This window comes from Lotus japonicus, chromosome 6, assembly GCF_012489685.1.
Source record: "Lotus japonicus ecotype B-129 chromosome 6, LjGifu_v1.2".
In the NCBI taxonomy this organism is placed as follows: domain Eukaryota; kingdom Viridiplantae; phylum Streptophyta; class Magnoliopsida; order Fabales; family Fabaceae; genus Lotus; species Lotus japonicus.
The window spans coordinates 48,050,221-48,076,901 of NC_080046.1; the positions used below are offsets into that span (position 1 = coordinate 48,050,221).

The 26,681-nt window shown below is 39.1% G+C and overlaps 3 protein-coding genes and 1 pseudogene across 3 annotated transcripts; all 4 read right to left on the bottom strand.

Annotated features, from left to right (window-relative positions):
- Nucleotides 1-591: 591 nt before the first annotated feature.
- Nucleotides 592-3,638, bottom strand: LOC130723198 (cation/H(+) antiporter 4-like). Its single transcript, XM_057574158.1, has 2 exons — nucleotides 2,138-3,638; nucleotides 592-1,921 (listed from the first exon to the last, which is right to left on the bottom strand). Exons 1-2 carry the CDS (start codon nucleotides 3,419-3,421, stop codon nucleotides 815-817), a joined length of 2,391 nt encoding a protein of 796 aa, XP_057430141.1. The 5' UTR covers nucleotides 3,422-3,638; the 3' UTR covers nucleotides 592-814.
- A 669-nt stretch (nucleotides 3,639-4,307) lies between these two features.
- Nucleotides 4,308-11,480, bottom strand: LOC130725451 (putative disease resistance protein At3g14460; annotated as a pseudogene).
- On the bottom strand, nucleotides 9,617-14,162 carry LOC130725452 (putative disease resistance RPP13-like protein 1). Its single transcript, XM_057576678.1, has 2 exons — nucleotides 13,783-14,162; nucleotides 9,617-13,466 (listed from the first exon to the last, which is right to left on the bottom strand). Exons 1-2 carry the CDS (start codon nucleotides 14,160-14,162, stop codon nucleotides 11,567-11,569), a joined length of 2,280 nt encoding a protein of 759 aa, XP_057432661.1. The 3' UTR covers nucleotides 9,617-11,566.
- A 6,113-nt stretch (nucleotides 14,163-20,275) lies between these two features.
- On the bottom strand, nucleotides 20,276-26,442 carry LOC130726538 (putative disease resistance RPP13-like protein 1). Its single transcript, XM_057577812.1, has 2 exons — nucleotides 22,337-26,442; nucleotides 20,276-20,928 (listed from the first exon to the last, which is right to left on the bottom strand). The coding sequence occupies exon 1, from the start codon at nucleotides 26,006-26,008 to the stop codon at nucleotides 23,399-23,401; it is 2,610 nt and encodes an 869-aa protein (XP_057433795.1). The 5' UTR covers nucleotides 26,009-26,442; the 3' UTR covers nucleotides 20,276-20,928; nucleotides 22,337-23,398.
- Nucleotides 26,443-26,681: the final 239 nt, after the last annotated feature.

The window sequence follows — 26,681 nt, forward strand, 5'->3', positions numbered from 1 at the left end:
GGTATTCTTGTTTGCTGAAATGGGAAATTGATGATCATCTTGTTTTTAGGTGTGCTTGTTTGAAAATTTTCTATTTGCTTTTGGTAGGAGAAATAGGTAGAATAAAGATTGTGACTTGTATGCGACTGAAAAATCTAAACATGCAGTAAAAGAAATTAAATTTGGTGGTTAATTAAGGAGCTTTGCCAAAGAATCATTTTGGTTTCAAAATTGAAGACCCATTACATTTACAATTTTACAGCAGAGTAACATACTGCCCCAACACCATGAATATATGGAGGCTTGTGAAAAAAACAATGCAGTCTCTTATGGGTGATGGGTCACAAGACCAATTTCAGAATTGGTGGTTGGCAAACCAAGCATCCTTTCCCTTCTCTGTGAGAGAGATGTTTCAACAAATTAGTGCCTCCAGAGCCAGATTGAAGGAAAATAATTATGACCACCTGGGTGACAAGCACCTAAAAGCTGGCATGATGCAACCTGTCTCATGCATTTATAAAGTCTACATTCATCTTAATTAGGAATAATGTGGGACTTTGAAAACTATCCTTATAGCTTGCATTTAATGGGTAGATCATTGATACTCAGAAGTCAGAATCCCTTGCTTAGGGTACTTTTCATTAAGTTTACAACAACATCAGTAGTTAATGTTAAGAAAAAGTTCTCTAAATCTCCCACTTTAATATGGAGAAAAAGCTAGCCAGAACATTAGAACCTGATGAAATTAAAACAAATATACATAAGCCTGAAATTACAAAACTAGAAAATTTGGAAATGTACAAAAAAAGTGATGCCAATTAGCTTGAAACTGTGGTCATGATGCCGTCAAAACCTTGGTTTGTTGTTGCTGCACAACTAAAATAGAAGCTTTAGTCTCCATATCCGGAGAAGCAAGCAAATCCCCTATCACCCCCAATTCTGTATATTCTGTCCAGTTTTCCAACCCGGCTGTCATTTCAGATTTCACCCCATTCCTTCTCCCAACTATAATAAAATCAAACTTACTATTTGCCACATCTCTCAATAACTCTGTCGTTTGTGAAGCATCATCTATTGATTTTTCTTCATATGTAACATTTTCAACCTTGCCAAAAGCTCCACGCACCTCCCTCAATTCCTCGTTGTCAATCATGTTTTCCCAGTTTGTGGAATCATGCTCGTGTGAAACGAAGCGATACACGAACAACTTGTTATCTAAATTGCTAGCAAACCTCTTTGCCAAAGCCAAGGCTTCTCTATCATCCGGCCCACCAAGAAAAACCATTGCCACTTTATAACTCACCGAGTTTTGGCTCGAAGAACTGTGGTTCACAAGGATCCCGATCGAACACGGTGCCCTTTCTAAAACTTTGTGGTTCAATGACCTTATTTTGTTGTCCTCTGACTCGATTAAACCCTTCTCCGTCCACCTCACATGAAATGGGAGGATTATGATGGACGCCATCTTGTCCAGTGCAAGATTACATACATCCTCATGCAAGAGGGACACTGGGGATATGGCAGTGTAGGTGTTGGCCGTGGCAGAACCGGCATGGTCACGCTCGAAGAGGTCAAAGATCACGATGAGTTCGCCGGAGTAGTTGGGTGTGGACTGTGTTTTTTGCTGGAGGCGATGCGCGATGAAAATGGGTGAGCTTCTTCCGATGAGCTCCATGAGATGCAAAACGTCCACCACTAGAGGATTGTCTAGTGTAGGAGAACAAACTTGGAGGAAATTCTTGATGTGGATCATGTGGCTTGGCTTGTGGACGCATGCTACGACACGAAGCTCTGAGTTTTTCTTGAGATTCATGATGTTTCTTTTCTGGTATCCTGCATATTTTCTTGAAGGGTCATATAGTGACTTCACACCCACCCGCGAGGTTGTTCCCAAGACTAACACTGAGATCACCATCACTGCTACTACTGTTGGAGATTGTTGCTGCATTAGAAATAAATTTGCTAATAGTTAGAAGATTAAATGTTACATGAATCAAAGGGAGTATGGAGCTTCATTAGGAATGCTAGGACACACTTCAACATTATGATTGGTTTATTAAAAGAAAATGTGTTGACCTTTAAAAAATAAATAAATTACAATGAGTGTGTTAGAGTGTGTCCTTAAATTTAAGTAACTAAAGTGCAAACATACACCTACCGTTCCGTCGAAGAGAAGGATGTAGGAGCAGATATCCACGATGCCCTTGCAGCTCAAGATGAGAGCGAGGCAGAAACCATCGCGTGCGGGGATCTTGCAATATTGGCAGATTGCAACGATCTGCGCTTGCCTGATCACGTGGGTGATCGCGATGATGAACGCAACCGCCAACACGAACTTGGGAGGCCCACATATGGTGAGGTCTATCTTCATGGCGCAGCACGTCACGAAGAGAGGTGATAGGAACCACGTCGAGATTAACTCCATCCGGTCGACCAGCTCGGACCCGAGCGGCGGTCCTGGAGGGACTGTCAGCCCTAGGATCACCGCCCCTGACATGAACGGTTGGTTGAAATACTTCGCAATGTGGCTGAGTATGAACAACACGAACACGATGGCTACGATGTATATCCTCCTCACCGGCCGCCCCTCTGGCGTGCTCCTCACCATCCACTTCATCACAGGGTGGCCGACTAGAGGGATCATAGTGAGGTACACGAAGAAGAGGAAGAGGTTGCGGGCCACCATGAGGTAGCCCTGCGAGACGGAGGTCACGAAGGCGGTGCCGAGGCCGGCCATCATCCCACCTGTGAGGTCATTGATGAAGGCGGTGGAGAGCGCGAGGCGACCGAGCTCGGAGTTGATGACGCCGAGCTCATTGAGCATGCAGGCGATGACGGCAAAGGAGCAGCCGCTCTGGGAGATGGTGATGACGGAGAGGTCATCAGCTTCCTTCTGGCCGAGTGTGGAGGTCCATAAGGGGTTGAAAGATTGGACGAAGACGCCGCCGGCGAGAATGATGGGGGTGAACATGTTGAGGAGGGCGATGACCCAAGCTTTTTTACCCGTCTTGGTGATTAAGTTGAAATCCATCTGAACAGAGTTGAGGAAGAGGTAGAAGGTGTAGCCGAAGGAGGAGATGGTGTTCAGGATGTCCGGGCTTCCGAACGGGAACAACATCTTCTTATATGCCTCCAATGGGCCCGTCGGAATTGACGGGCCTAGCAGAAACCCAGCCAATACTTGGGAGGCCAAATAAGGGAACCCTAAACGCTTGAGGAGGAAATGGAAGCTTTGGGTGATGAAGAAAATGACCAAGATTTGCATCTCAAGCATTGTGTATGAAGATTTGGATGGAATCAAATTTTCATGAGCCCACAAGCCATCTGAAATTAATTTCAGTGGCTGTTGTATACACACGTTGTAGACTTGGATTCGATCCAGGCTGGGATCTTCTTGGGGCATTAACGTGACCACAGAGAATAACGTTTGGTTGGGGTCCATTTTGGTTGCATGCACTTGCTCGCCCCCAGAGAACAAGGCATGTAACAATAAAATGAAGAAGAAGAGATTGATGGAAAGAAAGAAATTAAGGATGAGGATTAGTGAGATATAGGAAGAGTTGTAGAATTAGAGATTTAACAGGGCAACGTGAAGAAGAACCTTTAGACGTTACAAATTGGCAATTGGTTAATTTGCGGTATCATGCATGCTTCGATGTCACACTCTAATTTGTTGCTTTCACCAATCTAGAATAGTAAACAACTAGTCTATGCTTCCGTGGTAGCTATTTTTCAACGTTCTATTTGGTTTATCTTATTCTTTGGTGTATCACTTATGTCTCTTTTACTATATGTAGTATCTATATTTTTTCATTATGAATTGATACCTCTATTAATATCTTAATTCAAGACAAATATAGACATTCTAATTGGTCGGGGTCCATTTTGATTGCAATTCTATAGGGCATAATATATATATGGTGATTTTGCTCTAAAAAGGTACCATGTAGTCAGGTACCCATGATCATGATCATCAAAACTGAAGGACCAAACAAAATAGCACCCCATCAATGAAATCAAGGGGAGAATATCTCGGCGGAGTTCTTAGCGTATAGCGGCGGTTTTCAAACTCTGCAAATAAACAGGCAAGTTTTCACTGCCCTGCTCCTTGTATATATGATTTATGTTGTTGCTGAAAACTAACCTAACAAAAGGTTTTAGGATCGCAGCCGTTGAAACTCATGGCAGACAAGTTTTGAGAGTTTGTCTCCATAATCAAAGTTTAAATTTCATGGTTCTTAAATTTCATGGAATTCACAGTTTTCTTTTTGGTTCTTTATCAGGATTAATGGTTTCTTACAACTATTGCTACTTGAACTACAAGGATAATAACAAAATAGTCATCTTTGGAAATAGAATATTTGTTCATTTTAAATACAGAAAAATGAAATTTGAAGCTTGAAACTTGAAAATAATGAAAAGTAAGATAACTGCTAACTTCAATCAGAGATTTATGTTTCCTTGTCTGAGTTCAGCATTTGTGTCCTCGAACAAGCACCCGTTTACACCTGACACAGCTACTATTTTGGAAAGACAAGCAAGCACAAAATCTGCAACAAGAGGAAGCAAGAAAAAAAAAAGGCTTAATTCCACTTTGAGCCCCTGATGTTTTTAAAATGTGCGATTGACACCCCCCGCGTTTAAAATGTGCGGTCAGGGACCCTAACGTTACAGAAACATTAACTTTGGGCCCTTCCGTCCACTTCCGTTAGTTGACCAAACGGAAATGCTGACGTGGGACCCTTTAATTAATAAAAAAATTCATTTTCTAATAAAAAATATTAAAACATAATGATAAATTTTTTTAATTTTGGTAAATTAACCCTAAATCCCTTTCAACCTTAATTTAACCCCAATTTGAAGAACCCTAATCCAATCTGACCCATTCCCAATTTCATATCAATTGCTTCTTCTTCTTCAACAAATGCACAATCTTCATCTTCAACAATATTTTCATTGATGCCACCATTCTCTCCCCATGCGACCAAACCCCATCACGACCCTGAAGAAGATCGAGGAAGATCAAAGCCAAGCAGCGAGAGCAAGAGCGAGGGAGAAAGGGATGAAGAAGATCGAGTGAGAGCAAGAGTGAGCGAGAGAAAGAGCAAGAGTTCTGCAATTTTTGGGTCAAACCTTGGGTTTGGTTCTGATCTTCTTCTCCCTTCCCACTCTATCTTCTCTCTTTCTCCTGTTTTGGTCAATTGGTTCACTGGGTGTGGGTGAGGGCTTATGGATTGTCGGGTTTGCTGAGTGTGGGTGGGTGGCTCTGGATCTGGGTTCACAGATCGAAGCGATGGGGTTCGGGATTGGGGTGGGGGTGGTGGTTCTGGTTGGATTGGGGTATTGATTTGCTGTGTTAATTTGGAAGAGAAAATGGTTTCAGCCGAAACTTGAATCATATGCATTCAGTGGAAAACCAGATAACTGGAACTCATCCCCGTCTCGACTGGGTAGGAGGATTAGCCGTCAGCAGCGAGACATTCGAACTGGCAATCTATCTTTGGACTGAGTATAGATAATGTTTTTGGAATAGAAGTTGAAATCTCCTTCATCTTAATGGTATATTAGAAGAGTGATTTAGACCCAAGAAAGCAGATAATGCATTCTTGAGTGCTGAGGCCATTGAAAGCCAAGAGCAGGGATATCTCAACATGAAGAAAAGGTCATACCAGGGGTTGAAACTAAGATGACACATATGACAGATCTCAGTTTTTGTAATTACTTGCAGCTATGTGGCCTTTGCAACGCGGATTATATAAATTTATGATGATAGAGATGCAGATATAAATGTATTTTGAAGCCATAACTTTCTTGATGTAAACTAAAAATAATCAAATTATAAAAAATCAGATGATTTTGATAATGTTCAAAAAAAATTGGAAGAGAAAAATTATATTCTGGAAAAGCTTCATGATGAAGATGAAGGAGTAGGAGATGGTGGTTTCAAAGCTTCAGGAGATGGTGGTTTCAAAGCTTCATGATTTGGAAAACAAAAAAATAATTCTGGAAATGATGATGTGATGAATGTGATGAATGCTGAAAAAAATGATGATAATGAGTTCTGGACAAAGATTATGATATGAATTCTGGAAAAAGTTTCAAAGTGGAATTAAGTCTTTTATTTTTGATTAATTAAATTTAATTATTATGTATTTTTAATTAGAAAATGAATTTTTTTATTAATTAAAGGGTGCCTCGTCAGCATTTCCGTTTGGTCAACTAACGGAAGTGGACGGAAGGGTCCAAAGTTAACGTTTCTGTAACGTTAGGGGCCCTGACCGCACATTTTAAACACGGGGGGTGTCAATCGCACATTTTGAAAACATCAGGGGCTCAAAGTGGAATTAAGCCAAAAAAAAATGAACGATGTAAAAAGTAGTTTGAAACAATTTTGAAGGGAAACTGGAGGTGTAAAAGAAAATTATAAAAGGACATAATCCATATATGATATATCTGTACCACATTGAATTCAATAAGTAAAGGTGTACAAATTAAACCATATCTTACTAAACTCTCTGTCTTAGTATCATATCATATATCTTAAATCACATCTACCACTTCTATCTCTATCTTTTCCTTTCTTTCTCTTCCTAATATGTGACACTCAGTTTCTATGATTTCCATATACAATCAGGCAGCTTCTAAGATGCATTTTGTATATGGAATACTCCAACTTAAATTATGGTCAAAAAGAAAAAAATGAAAATGCATTTTAATTACGGATGAAATAATTTGCCATTTTCTTGTTTCCCATTTAAATGTTCAGAACTCCCACAGGAAAGGATATCATAAGAGAGAAAGATTGAACCATGAATTACATATTTTTAGCTGTTACTTAACACTAAATAGTAAATACAGTTAACTTAAATGAGAATTGAATTAAAAATTTATATTCAGCCAGGTGAAGTAGATTAACATCTGATTGATTAAGATTTACATTAGTTTGAAATAAGAGGTATTGAAATCAATGACAGTGAAAATAATGACTTGAATTATTTAACAACATCTATTGTAGAAGCACAAATAATAGTGAAATCTTCACAGCATGCGAAAAAGGATAAAAGCAGGACTTTGTTGATTTGTAAAACATTATATATAGCTGCTCAAAATAATTGAAGTCCGTACCTTAGGATGATTCGTCTTCATTAAATGATAACTTCTTCATTGATATGTATGGCTGGAATTCGAGCAATCTTAGACCAGTGTTTCCCCTTCTGACTTTGATACCTCGCTTCTAGTAAAGGACATTTCTTAATAATCAACAATTCAAGAGAGGATGGCAGCTGATCTTCAGACAATGACTCAAGCATTGGACAGTTGGTGATGACAAGCCTTTTAAGAGAAGTGAGATATTGAAGCCCTTGTCCTCCTTCCAAGAACCTTAAACCACGAAACATTTGTAGTGTCAAATGCTCAAGAGAAGTGGGCAGTGAAGGCTTCTTGGGCAGGGTGTTCACAAGTTCTTCATCCCCAAAACCATATAGCAATAGAAATGATAGGGAAGTGAGCCGTTGGAATGGGAAACCTGACTCAAGTTTGAATATCAATGATAGGACCACAGAGTCAACCGAAAGTCTTTTTATTTTGGAAGACAAATAGATAGGGGGAAATGAAGCTAGCTCCCCTGCCTCCCCAAGCTCATTAAGGATCAAATTTTTAAGGGCAGGTAGATCAATTTGTTCTGGTAGTGACTTAAGTTTCCCACAAGAAGTGATACAACAAAAGTATAAGTTAGGAGCGGCACCTCCTGGTTGAGTAGAAATTGCTTCCAAGGTGGGACAGTGTTGGATCTTAAGACGTTGAAGGGCAGGGAAACAACCAAATGGAAAGGACGACATGGAATGACAACTGTTTGTGATGGTCAGAGCTTGAAGTGATGTGTATTTGTGTAGTGTTTCAAGAGATAGAAATTGTAGCTTCACACAGTTTATAATTGTAAATGAGCGTAATGAAGTTGGCAAACCATCATCTAGGAAGGAAATATTAGATGAGATATTGGAAAGGGTCAGGAGTTGAAGACAATTGGCGCCAACTATCATTCCACACAAAGAAGGTGACAACTTGTCACGCTTTTTAACAATTAACTCTTCAATTGTTGTCTTCCATTGCAGATAAGTTGATTTTTCTTCCTCCAACTGCTCGCACTCTGTGATATTGACATATCTCAATGAAGGTAGACATTTGGGCAAGCTTCCTCGCAGCTTAGGGCAGTTGAATAAACGCATACGCTTAAGACAAGGAAAAGCAAAATTGTCACCACTGTCTGACAAATCCTCATATTGTAGTCATTCCTGCCACTCTGGCATGTCTACAAATTCCAAACTCTCCAATGAAGGAAATGGCTGAAATATTGGAGAGAAGCTTCCATTGCTGCTGTAGAACTCCTGACCTATTGTCTTCACCATTCCCATCTTTACAATGCAGAGCTTCTTAAGAGAAGGTAGTTGTCCAAATGGTGGGAGTGATACACAATAGTTGCAGTTAATGATTCTCAACACTACAATATTTGAAAATGAAGAATCTCCCACCCAATTTGTAAAGCTAGTGCCACCATAGTGTCTGATGCAAAGTTCCTTTGAAGTGTAAGTTCCTCAATCTGCCCTTTGTTCATTAAATTGGCCTGAAATGCATCCAGGGGATCAACAACATTTTGCAGCTTTTGAATAGACAACTTACCGTGCAAATAAGGAAAGTTTGATAACTCTGCAATACTTAATCCATCTACTTGTCTGCCAATAACAAAAACAGTCAAAGTGCGGAGCTCTTGCAATCTGCATATTTGTGCTGGCATCTCCACCAATTTAGTGTTGCTGACATCAAGGTGACGTAAACTTACTAGATTTCCTATCTTCCCTGGCAGATGAGTACGAAATTTACAGTTTGATAATATCAGAGTCTGCAAATTGTAAAGCTTGAAGATTGAATTAGGAAAACATTTGACGAAAGTATTGGAAAGGTTTAGATACCGTAAACACACCGCATTGCTAATTGAATCGGTCAGCTCAGAGATATTTATGTAATGAGACAAGGACAATGCTCGCAAACAACTTAGTTTTGGCAATAAATCATGCGACACCTTTTTGGTTATGTAGCCTTGTTGTTTATATGGATTTTGTGGTAGAAATGTCCGCAAACACTTCAGCTCGTAAAAGCCCTCAAATTTTTTAGAGGCATCATACCCTTCACAGAGAAATGTCAAATGACGAACATTTGGTGGGATTTCAATGCCTTCAACATAGCAAGAACTTTTTCCAGACACAAGTCGAGCTAAATCGTAAATGAGGTCATGCATACGAAACTTTTCCTCTGCAGCAAAAAATTCTTTTTGAATTAAGGATCTGGATAACAACTCATTAAAGCAGTCCTCACCTGCTAGTTCCATTGCTTTCCCAGCATGAGATTGTTGTAGAAAGCCTTCAGCCATCCATAACAAAATCATTTCCTTCCTATCTAACAAATGTTGTTTCGGAAAGATTGAGCAATAGGCAAAACATCTTTTCAGATGTGCTGGAAGATGAAGATAACTTATGTGCAAAGCTGGTAAAACATCAGCATGTGCCCATAAATTGCTGTTTAGAATTCTGTTCCATTCCTCCGGATCAACATTTGATCGCAGAAGACCTCCTAATGTTTTAGCAGCTAATGGTAGGCCGCCACATTTTCGTGCTATTTTCCTTCCAATTTCTTCTAGGATTTGATATTTGTATATGGAATACTCCAACTTAAATTATGGTCAAAAAGAAAAAAATGAAAATGCATTTTAATTACGGATGAAATAATTTGCCATTTTCTTGTTTCCCATTTAAATGTTCAGAACTCCACAGGAAAGGATATCATAAGAGAGAAAGATTGAACCATGAATTACATATTTTTAGCTGTTACTTAACACTAAATAGTAAATACAGTTAACTTAAATGAGAATTGAATTAAAAATTTATATTCAGCCAGGTGAAGTAGATTAACATCTGATTGATTAAGATTTACATTAGTTTGAAATAAGAGGTATTGAAATCAATGACAGTGAAAATAATGACTTGAATTATTTAACAACATCTATTGTAGAAGCACAAATAATAGTGAAATCTTCACAGCATGCGAAAAAGGATAAAAGCAGGACTTTGTTGATTTGTAAAACATTATATATAGCTGCTCAAAATAATTGAAGTCCGTACCTTAGGATGATTCGTCTTCATTAAATGATAACTTCTTCATTGATATGTATGGCTGGAATTCGAGCAATCTTAGACCAGTGTTTCCCCTTCTGACTTTGATACCTCGCTTCTAGTAAAGGACATTTCTTAATAATCAACAATTCAAGAGAGGATGGCAGCTGATCTTCAGACAATGACTCAAGCATTGGACAGTTGGTGATGACAAGCCTTTTAAGAGAAGTGAGATATTGAAGCCCTTGTCCTCCTTCCAAGAACCTTAAACCACGAAACATTTGTAGTGTCAAATGCTCAAGAGAAGTGGGCAGTGAAGGCTTCTTGGGCAGGGTGTTCACAAGTTCTTCATCCCCAAAACCATATAGCAATAGAAATGATAGGGAAGTGAGCCGTTGGAATGGGAAACCTGACTCAAGTTTGAATATCAAGATAGGACCACAGAGTCAACCGAAAGGCTTTTTATTTTGGAAGACAAATAGATAGGGGGAAATGAAGCTAGCTCCCCTGCCTCCCCAAGCTCATTAAGGATCAAATTTTTAAGGGCAGGTAGATCAATTTGTTCTGGTAGTGACTTAAGTTTCCCACAAGAAGTGATACTACAAAAGTATAAGTTAGGAGCGGCACCTCCTGGTTGAGTAGAAATTGCTTCCAAGGTGGGACAGTGTTGGATCTTAAGACGTTGAAGGGCAGGGAAACAACCAAATGGAAAGGACGACATGGAATGACAACTGTTTGTGATGGTCAGAGCTTGAAGTGATGTTTATTTGTGTAGTGTTTCAAGAGATAGAAATTGTAGCTTCACACAGTTTATAATTGTAAATGAGCGTAATGAAGTTGGCAAACCATCATCTAGGAAGGAAATATTAGATGAGATATTGGAAAGGGTCAGGAGTTGAAGACAATTGGCGCCAACTATCATTCCACACAAAGAAGGTGACAACTTGTCACGCTTTTTAACAATTAACTCTTCAATTGTTGTCTTCCATTGCAGATAAGTTGATTTTTCTTCCTCCAACTGCTCGCACTCTGTGATATTGACATATCTCAATGAAGGTAGACATTTGGGCAAGCTTCCTCGCAGCTTAGCGCAGTTGAATAAACGCATACGCTTAAGACAAGGAAAAGCAAAGCGCAGTTGAATAAACGCATACGCTTAAGACAAGGAAAAGCAAAATTGTCACCACTGTCTGACAAATCCTCATATTGTAGCCATTCCTGCCACTCTGGCATGTCTACAAATTCCAAACTCTCCAATGAAGGAAATGGCTGAAATATTGGAGAGAAGCTTCCATTGCTGCTGTAGAACTCCTGACCTATTGTCTTCACCATTCCCATCTTTACAATGCAGAGCTTCTTAAGAGAAGGTAGTTGTCCAAATGGTGGGAGTGATACACAATAGTTGCAGTTAATGATTCTCAACACTACAATATTTGAAAATGAAGAATCTCCCACCCAATTTGTAAAGCTAGTGCCACCATAGTGTCTGATGCAAAGTTCCTTTGAAGTGTAAGTTCCTCAATCTGCCCTTTGTTCATTAAATTGGCCTGAAATGCATCCAGGGGATCAACAACATTTTGCAGCTTTTGAATAGACAACTTACCGTGCAAATAAGGAAAGTTTGATAACTCTGCAATACTTAATCCATCTACTTGTCTGCCAATAACAAAAACAGTCAAAGTGCGGAGCTCTTGCAATCTGCATATTTGTGCTGGCATCTCCACCAATTTAGTGTTGCTGACATCAAGGTGACGTAAACTTACTAGATTTCCTATCTTCCCTGGCAGATGAGTACGAAATTTACAGTTTGATAATATCAGAGTCTGCAAATTGTAAAGCTTGAAGATTGAATTAGGAAAACATTTGATGGAAGTATTGGAAAGGTTTAGATACCGTAAACACACCGCATTGCTAATTGAATCGGTCAGCTCAGAGATATTTATGTAATGAGACAAGGACAATGCTCGCAAACAACTTAGTTTTGGCAATAAATCATGCGACACCTTTTTGGTTATGTAGCCTTGTTGTTTATATGGATTTTGTGGTAGAAATGTCCGCAAACACTTCAGCTCGTAAAAGCCCTCAAATTTTTTAGAGGCATCATACCCTTCACAGAGAAATGTCAAATGACGAACATTTGGTGGGATTTCAATGCCTTCAACATAGCAAGAACTTTTTCCAGACACAAGTCGAGCTAAATCGTAAATGAGGTCATGCATACGAAACTTTTCCTCTGCAGCAAAAAATTCTTTTTGAATTAAGGATCTGGATAACAACTCATTAAAGCAGTCCTCACCTGCTAGTTCCATTGCTTTCCCAGCATGAGATTGTTGTAGAAAGCCTTCAGCCATCCATAACAAAATCATTTCCTTCCTATCTAACAAATGTTGTTTCGGAAAGATTGAGCAATAGGCAAAACATCTTTTCAGATGTGCTGGAAGATGAAGATAACTTATGTGCAAAGCTGGTAAAACATCAGCATGTGCCCATAAATTGCTGTTTAGAATTCTGTTCCATTCCTCCGGATCAACATTTGATCGCAGAAGACCTCCTAATGTTTTAGCAGCTAATGGTAGGCCGCCACATTTTCGTGCTATTTTCCTTCCAATTTCTTCTAGGATTGGATATTTGTCACAACCATCATGGACAAATGCATGTTTGGCAAGTATGCACCAACAATTTTCCAATGCAAGTGTTTCCAACTCACAAATGGAAAAGGTACGTGTGATCTGTGCAACTCTTGGTTGTCGAGTTCTCCCTTTTTTCCCACAGCTAAAAGGAGTTATGAGGTTATGCCAATCATTATACTTCTCATTCCACAGGTCATCCAACACAAGCAAGAATTTTTTATCTTTTAAGTTGTTCCTTAATTCAACACGAAGAACATCTAGATTTGTACTATCACTTACTTTTCCAGTAATAGATTCAACAAGGTTCTTAGATACCCTGAAAACATCAAAATCATTAGATACCCATGCCCAAGCTTTCAAATCAAAATGTTTTTGGACTTTAGGATCATTGTAAAGGAGTTGAGCAAGGGTTGTTTTGCCTAACCCTCCCATCCCTAATATTGAGACCACTCCTATATTTTTAGACTTTGCATCATCATCTGATAGAAGCATACTCAACAGCTTCTCTTTGTCACCCTCTCTTGCAACCACAACCGGTTCAACGAATGAATCTGTTTTCCTTCCAGAAGAGACTCTCCTAGTGACATTTTGCAAATTAAGAATAGCTATATGATTCACAAAATGTTGTAGCCTTCCAGATATTGCTTTGTTAGAAGTCCCACATTGGCTAGAGATAGAGCATAGATAGCCTTTATAAGGGTAGTGCAAACCTCAACTCTTGAGCTAGCTTTTGTGGTTGAGTATAGGCCCCCTAATTTCTAATATGGTATCAGAGCCTATCCTAGATCCAGTTGTTGTTTGTTGTGGAGACCTCCCATTATTGGGCCACCCGTTGTTGTTGATCTCACGTTCCAGGTTGTTCAGTCCTGGACGTGAGGGGGTGTGTTAGAAGTCCCACATTGGCTAGAGATAGAGCATAGATAGCCTTTATAAGGGTAGTGCAAACCTCAACTCTTGAGCTAGCTTTTGTGGTTGAGTATAGGCCCCCTAATTTCCAATATGCTTCAAGCTTGGAATTCATGCTCCTATAGAATTGATTAAAGGGAGAAGAAAGGAATGATCTGACCTGGGAAGTAAAGTTTTGAGAATCACCTTCCACCTTGCATCTCAAAGATTCAGTGTTGATTTCATCCAATAAATCCTCAGCATCCAAGACAGCATCTTTGAGCTCATCAAGCCATTCTTTTACTGCAAGATTAGTGATCTGCTTCTCCTCTGCATCATTAAGGACAACATTAAGTGCCAGCAACTTTATCTTCAACTCATCCAAGAGAGAAATATTCAACTTTCTGTTGGCAAAGAAATCTCGAAACTCAGTGGAGGTTATCCTATCTAATAAGATATTCACAGAGGCAGAGATAAGTGCATCTCCTACTAGAGCTAAGGCCATTTCTTCTCCTGTTTTGTTTCAGAACTCAAAATTTCAAGGTGAATACTGAAGGAGATGCAGAACTTTGGTTATGCGGGTTTAATTTTTATAATGCTCAAGTCATTGTTGTATTTCGAGGTGTTTCTTTCTCTCCATATAAGCTTATGGTCATCTTTTTATCAATAGTCAATCCTTATCAATTTAAAAAACATAACTTACACATGGAAGCTCTCGCTGAAGCACGTGAGGTAGCTACAAAATTCAGATATTATATAATGCTTAAGCTAGCTAAAGGTTTTAATTTTATACTGTTATAAACACGTTAGGTGAACTTTTTTCTTAAGAAAAATGTTGACTGACCAAACAAATTGGTTACTGTTTGGCCCATTTAAAGTGGTCCTGGCGGGAGTTGGATTTGTCGCCCACTCATTAGAAATGTCACCCCACTTAAAACACTTTTGGGAACTCAATTTCCAAAATATTTCGGAAATTGAGTGTTAAGGCAGATATAATCTGCTATTAGTTGTGTTTCCTATTATACATTGTATTATTTAGAATAGAATCAATAGGATATTTATATTCCTATTTTAGATTGCACAAATTAGGAAGTACAATTATATGTCATTAACAATTGTAAATCTGCTGTATTATATATTAGTGTGGAATAAGATGAGAAAGGATCAAGCCAGAAACAGAAAACGTTTTGACATGGTATCAAGAGCCCATTGACGTGATACCTCAATCAGTTTTCTTGCCCTCTGTTTTTTTTTACTGGTTCGTCCTAGGTCGCACATCCTGTTTGTGCCTGCTGTCGTTGCGCAACTTCTGTTTTTGAGTTTGCACAACCTGCTCGTGCCGTCTTGCCGTTGTTCCGTGCCTCTTGTTCTACTGTTGCACATCTGGTTCGTGCCGTGCCCTCCGCTACTCTATTTCTTGTTCGCTGCCCTGTTTTCGGTGCTGTTTTTTCTATCTGGTTCTGTGCTCTGTTCCTGGATCGTGCGTGTCGTGCCGTTCGCTACCCTGTTTCTTGTTCCCTGCCCTGTTTTGGGTGTTGTTGTTCTACCTGGTTCGTTGCTCTATTTCTGCGCCGTCGGTGCTGTTTTGAAATTCTGGTTTGTCCCTCTTGTTTTCTTTCTGTTGCTTGCAATGACAACTGAAAACAACAACAACAACACAAACAACATCACTGTTCGTTTCAATGGAAAGAACTATGCTGCTTGGGAGTTTCAACTCAAGTTGTTTGTGAAAGGGAAAGGGTTGTGGGGTCATGTTGATGGGACTACTTTGGCTCCAGAGGCTAGTGCAGCAAAGGAGGCATGGGAGACAAAGGATGCCCAAGTTGCTTCTTGGATCTTAGGTTCAATTGACCCTCAAATGATTAACAATTTGCGTTCCTTCTCAACTGCAAAGGAGATGTGGGATTACCTGAAACGTGTTTACAATCAGAATAATGCTGCAAAGCGTTTTCAATTGGAGCTGAACATCGCCAACTATTGTCAGGGGAATCTCTCCATTCAAGACTATTATTCTGGATTTCTTAACTTGTGGGATGACCACTCTGCTATTTTGCATGCTGATGTTTCCAAAGATTCTCTTGCTGCTGTGCAAGCGGTCTATGAAGTTGGTAAGAGGGATCAATTTCTCATGAAGCTCCGACCTGAATTTGAAGCTGCGCGTGCCGCTCTACTGAATCGGTCTCCAACCCCTTCTTTGGATATTTGTCTTGGGGAACTGCTTCGAGAGGAGCAGCGTCTCTTGACTAATGGAGAAATGTCACGCGATCGCCACTTTACTACTGAAGCGGTTGCCTATTCTGCTCAACAAAAAGGGACAGGTAGAGATCAGAAACAAGTTCAATGCTACACCTGCAAGCAGTTCGGCCATATTGCTCGAAATTGCACCACTAAATTTTGCAACTATTGTAAGCAACGTGGTCACATCATCTCTGCATGTCCTATCCGACCACCGCGGAAACCGGTCCAGGCTTTACATGCTGCTACCACTTCTGCAGGCGTGGACAATCCTCAGGTAGCTCCTGCAAATGGTTCCTTGACTCCGGAGAGTGTGCAACAAATGGTACTATCTGCTCTTTCTGCCTTGGGCATTCGGGGTAAGTCCAATACCATCTCTCAACCTTGGTTTGTTGATTCTGGTGCTTCCAATCACATGACTAGTTCCTCTGAACATTTGCACAATGTTCACCCTTACAATGGCACACAACACATTCAGATTGCAGATGGTAATATGCTTCCTATTTCCACTGTTGGCGATATTAATTCCTCATTTCGAGATGTGTTTGTGTCCCCTGGACTTACTTCCAACTTAATTTCAGTTGGCCAATTAGTGGATGATAATTGTAATGTTAATTTTTCTCGTGTTGGATGTTCTGTGCAGGATCAAGCATCGGGGAAGGTGATAGCGAGGGGGCCTAAAGTGGGCAGATTGTTTCCACTCCAGTTTTGTTTTCCTAGTATTTCGTCTTTCGCTTGTAATGCTATTCCTAATAAGTGTGAGGATTGGCATAGAAAGTTAGGTCATCCGAATTCCACAGTTTTGTCTCATTTGTTAAAACATGGTTTGTTGGGCACTAAAACTGTTATTTCTGATTTTTCTTGTTCTACATGCAAATTGGCTAAAAGCAAATCTTTACCTTTTCCATCTCATGGTCACCGTGCTGCTAAGTGCTTTGATATCATTCATAGTGATGTTTGGGGTGTGTCTCCTGTTTTATCTCATGCTAAATATAAATACTTTGTGACTTTTATTGATGACTATAGTCGCTTCACTTGGGTATATTTTCTTCGCTCTAAAGCTGAGGTTTTCTCTAACTTTAAAAAGTTTTTGACCTATGTTGAGAATCAATTCCAGGCAAGTATTAAGGTCTTACGCACTGACTCTGGCGGTGAGTATATGTCTCATGCCTTTCAAGAGTACTTACAGCAGAAAGGCATCATTTCTCAACATTCATGTCCTTATACGCCTCAACAAAATGGCGTTGCCGAGAGGAAGAATCGTCACTTGCTTGATGTTACTAGAACATTACTTGTTGAGGCCTCTGTTCCACCTCAATTTTGGGTTGAAGCTTTGTCTACTGCGGTCTATTTGATCAATCGTCTTCCATCTCAGGTTTTAGATCTTGATTCCCCTTTCTTTCGTCTCTTTAATGTTCATCCTAGTTATGATGTCCTTCATCCTTTTGGGTGTGTATGTTTTGTTCACTTACCACCAACTGAACGACACAAGCTTGGCGCACAATCTGTACAATGTGCTTTTATGGGATATAGTAACACTCAAAAAGGGTTCCTATGTTATGATCTTTCTGCTAATCGCATTCGGACTTCTCGGAATGTGGTTTTCTTTGATCATCAATATTTTTTCCCTTGTTTTCCTTCTGGTTCTAACAGGTTTGTCCATCTTCCTAGCTTTGATCATGTTCCTCTCTCTATAGTACGTTTTAAACCTGGACAGGTATATGTTAGACGCCCGACTGCTCAGCCACCCCCTGATGCTGATCCACCACTTTCCGATGCTGATCCACCTCCCGATGTTGATCCATCACCTCCTGATGATGAACCTCCTGATAATGATCCATCAACGTCGGTTGTCATACGTAGATCCTCTCGTATGCATCGTGCACCCGATAGGTATGGATGGGGGCCTACTTCTCTTACTGCTACTTTATCTTGCACATCTATTCCTACATGTTATTCACAGGCTACTAAGGACATGCGTTGGGTGAAAGCCATGCAAGAGGAGCTCCAGGCACTTCAGGAGAATTTCACTTGGGACATTGTTCCTTGTCCGCCGGGTGCTAAACCCATTGGTTGCAAATGGGTATACTCTGTGAAGCTAAACTCTGATGGTTCCCTCAACCGTTACAAAGCTCGGTTGGTGGCTTTGGGAAATAAACAAGAGTATGGGGTCGACTATGATGAGACATTTGCACCTGTGGCCAAGATGACTACTGTTCGCATCATCCTTTCCATTGCTGCCTCCAAAGCATGGTCACTCCATCAAATGGATGTGAAAAATGCTTTTCTTCATGGTGACTTGGCCGAGGACATCTATATGACCCCTCCTCAAGGTCTGTTTTCTTCCTCCACAGGTGTGTGCAAACTCAAGCGTTCTCTCTATGGTCTCAAACAAGCTCCCCGAGCATGGTTTGAGAGATTTCGGTCTACTCTTCTTGGTTTCTCCTTCAGACAGAGTCATTATGATTCCTCTTTATTTATTCATCAAACGACCGCTGGCATTGTTCTTCTCCTCATTTATGTTGATGACATAGTTATCACAGGCTCTGATCAGGCATCTATCCATCAGCTTAAACAGCAACTTCAAACCTCTTTTCATATGAAAGATCTTGGCTGTCTTCACTACTTCTTGGGTCTTGAGGTTCATTCAAATCCCCAAGGCATCTTTCTTCATCAGCATAAGTATACCGAGGATTTAATTTCTATGGCTGGACTTCAGTCTGCAATTCCTGTGGATACTCCTTTGGAAGTTAATGTCAAATATCATCGTGATGATGGTGATCTTATGCCTGATCCTTTGGTATATCGTCAGTTAGTGGGAAGTCTTAATTACTTGACCATTACACGTCCTGACATTTCCTTTGCAGTCCAACAAGTTAGTCAGTTCATGCATGCTCCTCGTCATCATCATATGGCTGTCGTCCGTCGCATAATTCGTTACTTGCGGGGAACCTCATGTCGGGGTTTGTTCTTTCCTGCTCGTACATCGCTCCAACTGCTTGCATATAGTGATGCAGATTGGGCTGGTTGTCCTGACTCTCGGCGATCTGTCTCCGGTTGGTGTATGTTTCTTGGTCCTGCACTGATTTCTTGGAAGAGTAAAAAGCAAGTACGAGTTTCCAAGTCATCCACAGAGTCTGAATATCGTGCTATGTCTGCTGCTTGTTCAGAGATCATTTGGCTTCGTGGCTTGTTGGCTGAACTTGGCTTCCCTCAGCATGATGCAACCCCTCTTTCTGCTGATAACACTAGTGCTATTCAAATTGCTGCCAATCCAGTTTTTCATGAGCGTACTAAGCATATTGAGGTGGACTGTCATTCTATTCGTGAGGCTTTTGATGATCGTGTTATCTCTCTTCCTCATGTCACCTCCCAGCTCCAGCTTGCTGATATCTTCACGAAAGTTGTTCCTCGACCTCGTCATCAGTTTCTGCTTAGCAAATTGATGCTTCTTGACCAACCGCATCAATTTGAGGGGGGATGTTAAGGCAGATATAATCTGCTATTAGTTGTGTTTCCTATTATACATTGTATTATTTAGAATAGAATCAATAGGATATTTATATTCCTATTTTAGATTGCACAAATTAGGAAGTACAATTATATGTCATTAACAATTGTAAATATGCTGTATTATATATTAGTGTGGAATAAGATGAGAAAGGATCAAGCCAGAAACAGAAAACGTTTTGACATTGAGTTCCCAAAGTATTTTCCCATTTAAAAGTGGGGTTTTAAATTGTATTTTGCACTTCCGGGAATTTAAATCCCGAATTAATTCGGAATATAAAATCCCTAAATAATTTGGAAGTTAAAAAACTGAAATTGTGGGGTGGGAAATCTAGTCGTGGGGTTGGGAAATCTAATTCTCCTCAACTGGAACTCATAAGGGAACTCAGTATTTTTTTTTTTGTTCCTTGTCAGGACATGAAAAATGTCTACAGCTTGATCCTTGTTATCTCTGATTATCAGTTGCCAATTTGAACCCTTTAAGCCTGTAGAGCCAGAGAGATTTCTTTGATATTTCAGTAGGATTCTATGGCTAGTGCTGCAAATAAGTTGAAAGGTTGCCTAAAACCACACACAATAAAAGAAACAAAAGATATGAATTTAGTGATATGTTAGGAGAAGCAATAACAATGGTGGTGTATGTCTTGAAGAACATAGTTAAGATTCAAGGAATCTTTTAAGTTGCTGAACTAAACAGGGCTCCATAAAGGTTTTATAAGGAGATTGGTATGTTCCTTTCTCCAGAGTAATGTTTGTCAACACTTTCTTTAGAAAACAAAACAAAAAAAACGTTCGAGTCTTGTACAGCAGTCATAAGTGATCATTATATTGTTATGGAGTGAAGCTATCCCTCACTGTTATAGCATGAAGGCAGACATGAATATATATTTTATACACCACATTTGACAAGTAGCAAACCACATTAGTGAATCATATCACATTTTTCACCCAAAATCCTAAGGTCTTAGATGTATGGGTCCTTTGACTTATATAATGCTTAGCACTTTCTTTTTCATCCAATGCGAAACTTCTTTATTTATTTTTTTAATTCTTACCCAAACTCAAAGTCTCAACATATATTAAAAGAGAATATTTAGTTTACCTAATTCTCTCTTTGTATAACCAGTACAAGAATGCAGCATGGAAGAATGCAGTTAAAAAAGGATGTCCATGAGATATGCTTTCCTGGTATGTTATCTAAGCACCTTGAAATAAATAGTTTTCTTCCCATCATGAGCCTTGCTGAAGAAGTATTTGAAACAGTCAAAGTTCACGGCTTGTTTATATTTTGGTTCATCTCCATTCTCCAGCATACTGGCAAAGGGCCGATAATCACTCAGGTGCTGGGTTGACAAAGATTGGCATGGAGATCCTGGTCTTGCTTCGATCGTCAACTACTCAATGCTCTATACTTTTGTACTTTTCATTGCTCATTAACTGTAGCACATCGCTGATGTTGATAACCAACGCACATAGATCCAACTATCACCAGCCTTGCCTCTTACATAGAGGCAACCAATATAATCCTGCAGAAGTACAGTAATTGATGATATATCACTATAGTAATTAAAGGCTAATATCTTGCTTTGTCTAACTCCTATTGATAGAGTGAAGAGGATGCCAAAGCCTCTTGTTACTCAAGTCTACACTAGGCGCCAGCAAAGCAAGTCTCTAACTGATTAGGAGCTGAGCTGGACTAGTCTATAAATAAGAGCTTCACGCTCATAGTTAGTTACTCTTGTTGTTTTGGGTAGTTAGGAGTAACTGAATTGAAGGCAATTCAGTTAGGGATTTCTGGTTCACAACTGAACAGGGTTCAGTTGAGTTTCCAGTATCAATTTCAGTTCTTGTTGTTCTTGCTTTCTTCTCTGTAATCAACACTGAACTTCTGGAAAATTCTCTGCTATTGAATTCGAATTCTGTTCTCTTTTCTTCTGTGATTTCTGTTTCTGATTCTGGATCTATCACTTCACATTCAATTTCTCAAGAAGAACCTTTAGCAATTTTCAAATAAAGGTTTCAGCATATTTCATGTAGACATATAGTCACTTTTGAATAACTAATATTGTACCCCAACTCTCAAGTTCTTTGTGGATTAATGGTTCCTTACAATTATTGCTACTTGAACTAAAAGAAAAATAAAAAAATAGTCATCTTTGGAAATAGAATATTGATAATTCTAAATACAGAAAAATGAAATTTGAAACTTGAAGTAATGAAAAGAAGGATAACTGTTGACTTCAATCAGATATTTATGTGTCCTTGTCTGAGTTCAGCATTCGTGTCCTCTAACAAGCACCCATTTACACCTGACACAGGTAATATTTTCGAAAGACAAGCAAGCACTAAATCATAATTTGTCATTTTCTTGTTTCCCATTTAAATGTTCAGAACTCACAGGAAAGGATATCATAAGAGAGAAAGATTGAACCATGAATGACATATTTTTAGCTGTTACTTAACACTAAATACAGTTAACTCAAATGACAATTGAATAAAAAATATATATTCAGCCTCACTAACTTATATATATATGTTTCTTTGGTTGTGAAATGATATAAAGGTTTTGGCTCCACTTCCTATTGGATTTGCTGTGTTCATGGTTCACTTGGCTACAATCCCTGTTACTGGTACTGGAATTAACCCAGCAAGGAGTTTTGGAGCTGCTGTCATCAGCTAAAGTAGATTAACATTTGATTGATTAAGATTTACATTAGTTTGAAATAAGAGGTATTGAAATCAATGACAGCCTCTTTTTCCTTTAGTTTCAACTTTCAACAGTGAAAAATAATGACTTGAATTATTTAACAAAATAAATTGTAGAAGCACAAATAATAATGAAATCTTCACGGCATGCGAAAAAGGATAAAGGTAGGGCTTTGTTGATTTGTAATAACATTATATATAGCTGCTCAAAATAATTGAAGCTCTTACCTTTGGATGAATCCTCTTCATTTAAGGATAACTTGCTGATTGATCTGTATGGCTGGAATTCGAGCAATCTTAGACCAGTGTTTCCCCTTCTGACTTTGATACCTTGCTTCTAGTAAAGGACAACTCTCAATACACAACAATTCAAGAGAGGGTGGCAGCTGATCTTCAGGCAACGACTCAAGCTTCGGGCATTTGGTGATGTAAAGCATTTTCAGAGAATTAAGGTGTTGAAACCCTTGTGCTCCTTCCAAGATCCTTAAATCACCAAAATTGGATAGTTCCAGAAGCTCAAGAGAAGTGGGAAGTAATGGCTTCTTCAGCAGGTTGTTTACAAGATTTTCATCCCCAAAACCAATCAAAATAAGACGTGACAGAGAAGTCAGATGTTGGAATGGGAAACCTGACTCAAGTTTAAACATAAATGATAGCACCACATGATCAACGGCAAGGTATTGTATATTGGAAGACAAATAGATTGGAGGAAATGATGCTAGAACCCCAAGCTCAATCCGCAAGTATTTAAGGGCAGGGAGATCAATCTGTTCTGGTAGTGACTTAAGTTTCTTACAATCAACGACCCAAAACTCAAGCAAGTTGGGAGCGGCCCCTCCTGGTTGAGTAGAAATTGCTTCCATGTTTGGACAAGACATGATAACAAGAAATTGAAGGGCTGGGAGTAAACCAAATGGAAAGGACGACAGGGAATGACAACTGTTACAGATTTTCAGATATTTAAGTGATTAATAATTGTGCAATGTCTCAAGAGACAGAAATTCTAGCTTCTCACAGTCCTTAATTATTAGTGAGCGCAACGAAGTTGGCAAACCATCACTTGGGAAGGAAATAAAAGATGAGATGCTGTGAAGAATCAATTTTTGAAGACAATTGGCGCCACCTATCATTCTAGGCAAAGATTGTAGCAAGCTTTCACACTTTTCAACACTCAAAAATTCAATTGAGATCTTCCATTGCAGATTAGTTGCTTTTACCTCTAGCTGGTTGCACTCTGAGATATCAACCTTTGTCATTGAAGGTAGAGAATTGGGAAGGTTTCCTCTCAACTTAGGGCAGTTGCCGCAAATGCTCAAGACAAGGAAAAGGAAAATTGTTACCATTGTCTGACAGGTCTTCATATGGTAGCCATTCCTGCCACTCTGGCATATCTTCAAATTCCAAACTCTCCAACGAAGGAAATGGTTGAAATGAAGAGAAGGCTGCGTTGCTGCAGTAGAACTCATGACCAATTGTCTTCACCATTCTCATTCTTACAATGAAGAGCTCTTTAAGGGAAGGTAGCTGTCCAAATGGTGGGAGTGATAAGCAATAGTTGCAGTCACTGATTCTCAACATAACAATGTTCAAAAATGAAAAATTCCCCACCCAATTTGGAAAGCTAGTACCACCGTAGTATCTGATGTGGAGTTTCTTTAAATTTGTTGATGGTTGTAGGTTCTCAAGTACATCTTTCTCAATTTTTGAATCTTGTGGATCGCTGCCCCATCCCAATATAAGCTCCTCAATTTTTCCTTTGCTCTTTAAATTGGCCTGAGTTGCATCCATGGGATCTACAATATTTTGCAGCTGAAGAATAGAAAGCTCACCCTGCAAATAAGGAAAGTTTGATAACTCTGCAACACTTAACCCATCTTCTTGTCTGCCAATAACAAAAACAGTCAAGGTGCGGAGCTCCTGTAATCTGCAGATTTGTGCTGGCATCTCCACCAAATTAGTGTTGTGGACATCAAGGTGGCGTAAACTGACTAGATTTCCAATCTTCACTGGCAGTTGAGTAAGAAATTGACAGTTTGATAATAATAAAGTCTGCAAATTGTAAAGCTTGACAATTGCATCAGGCAGACTTTTGATAGAAGTATAGGAGAGGTCTAGATACCGCAAATGTACCAAATTTCCGATTGAATCAGGCAGCTCAGAGATGTTTTTGTATCTAGATAGCGACAGTAATCGCAAACATCTTAGTTTTGGCAGTAAATCATGTGATACCTTTTTCGTTATGTAATCTCCTTTAGAATAAGTGTTATGTATTGGTCTAAAGGTTCGCAAACACTTTAGCTCATAAAAACCCTCAAACTTTTTAGAAACATCATAGCCTTCACTGAAAAATGTTAAATAACGAACATTTTTGGGGATTTCATTGCACTTAGAGCAGTAAGAACTCTTTCCAGACACAAGTCTAGCTAAATCGTAAATGAGGTCATGCATACGAAACTTATCCTGTGCAACAGCTTCATCTTTTTGAAGTAAGGATCTAGATAACAACTCATTAAAGCATTCCTCACCTACTAATTCCATTGCTTTCTCTCCATGGGATTGTTGTAGAAAGCCTTCAGCCATCCATAACATAATCAATGCCTTCCTACCCATCGAAACTTGTTTTGGATACATTGAGCAATAGGCAAAACATCTTTTCAAATGTGCCGGAAGATGAAGATAACTTATGCGCAAAGCTGGTAAAACATCATCATGTGCCCATAAGTTGCTGTTCAGAATTCTATTCCAATCCTCTAGATCAACATTCGATCGCAGAAGACCTCCCAACGTTTTAGCAGCTAATGGTAGGCCGCCACATTTTCTTGCTATCTTCCTTCCAATTTCTTCTAAGATTGGATACTTGCCGTACCCTTCATTTCCAAATGCATGTTTGGCAAGAATGCACCAACAGTTTTCATCTGTCAGTGTTTCCAACTCACAAATGGGAAAGGTATGTGTGATTTGTGCAACTCTTGGTTGTCGAGTTGTCACAATGATCCTACTTCCCTTTTTTCCACTGCTAAAAGGAGTTATGAGGTTGTGCCAATCATTATACTTCTCATTCCAAAGATCATCCAGCACGAGTAAAAACCTTTTATCTTTTAAGTTGTTCCTTAATTCAACACGAAGATTATCTAGATTAGTAATATCACCAGCTTTTTTGGTGATAGACTCAACAAGATTCTTCGTTACCCTGGAAACATCAAAATCATCAGATACCAATGCCCAAGCTTTCAAATCAAAATGTTTTTGCACATCAGTATCATTGTAAAGGAGTTGAGCAAGGGTTGTTTTGCCTAGCCCTCCCATCCCTAATATTGTGATCACTTCTATATTATTAGGCTCATCATCATCATCATCATCATCTAGAAGCATACTCAATAGCTTCTCTTTGTCATCCTTTCTTGCAACCACAATAGGTTCAATTAATGAATCTGTTTTACTTCCAGAAGAGACTCTCCTAGCGACAATTTTCAAATCAAGAATAGCTATTTGATTCACAAAATGTTGCAGCCTTCTTGATATTACTTCAAGCTTGGAATTCATGCTCCTATAGAATTGATTAAAGGGAGGAGAAATGAATGATCTGACCTGGGTTGTAAAATTTTGAGAATCTCCCTCCACCTTACATCTCAGATTTTCAGTGTTGATTTCATCCAATAAATCCTCAGCATCTTTGAGCTCATCCAGCCATTCTTTTACTGCAGGAACATTGATCTGCTTCTCCTCTGCATCATTGAGCACAGCATTTAGTGCCAACAACTTTATCTTCAACTCATCCAACAGAGGAACATTCCACTTTCTGTTGGCAAAGAAATCTCGAAACTCCGTGGACGTTATCTTATCTAATAAGATATTCACAGAAGCAGAGATAAGTGCCCCTCCCACCAGAGCTACGGCCATTTCTTCTCTTGTTTTTGAATTGTTTCAGAACTCAAAATTTCTAGGTGAATACTGAGGGTGATGCAGAACTATGGTAGTGCGAATTTAATATTTGTAATGCTTAAGCCCGGTCATTGGAGTTGTCATGAAAGAATAATTATGTTTCATGTTACAACTAACTTTTTTTTTTCTCTCCATAAATAATTATATATTGACTGACTATATAAGCATATGGTCATCTTTTTATCAGTAGTCAATTCTTCTGAATTGTTTACTTATTAAAAAATAAATCTTCAACCTAACATTATGAACTTTTGTTAACATGAATTTGTCGATATATGAAAATTGCGTCAGAACATGGAAGCTTTTGCTGAAGCACGCGAGGTAGCTACAAAACTCAGATATTATATAATGCTTAAGCCAGCTAAATGTTTTAATTTTATACTGTTCTAAACACGTCAGGTGAACCTTTTTTATACTGTAATAAACACATCATAAAAGGAACAAAAGATAAGAAATAAGTGATATGTTATGAGAAGCAATAACAGAATGGTGCAACTGATGTATGTCCTTTCTCCAGTGTAATGTTTGTTAACATTTTCTTAAGAAAATAAAAATAAAAAAACGTTTGAGTATTGTACAGCAGTCATGAGTGAACATTATATTCTTATGGTGTGAGGCTATCCCTCACTGT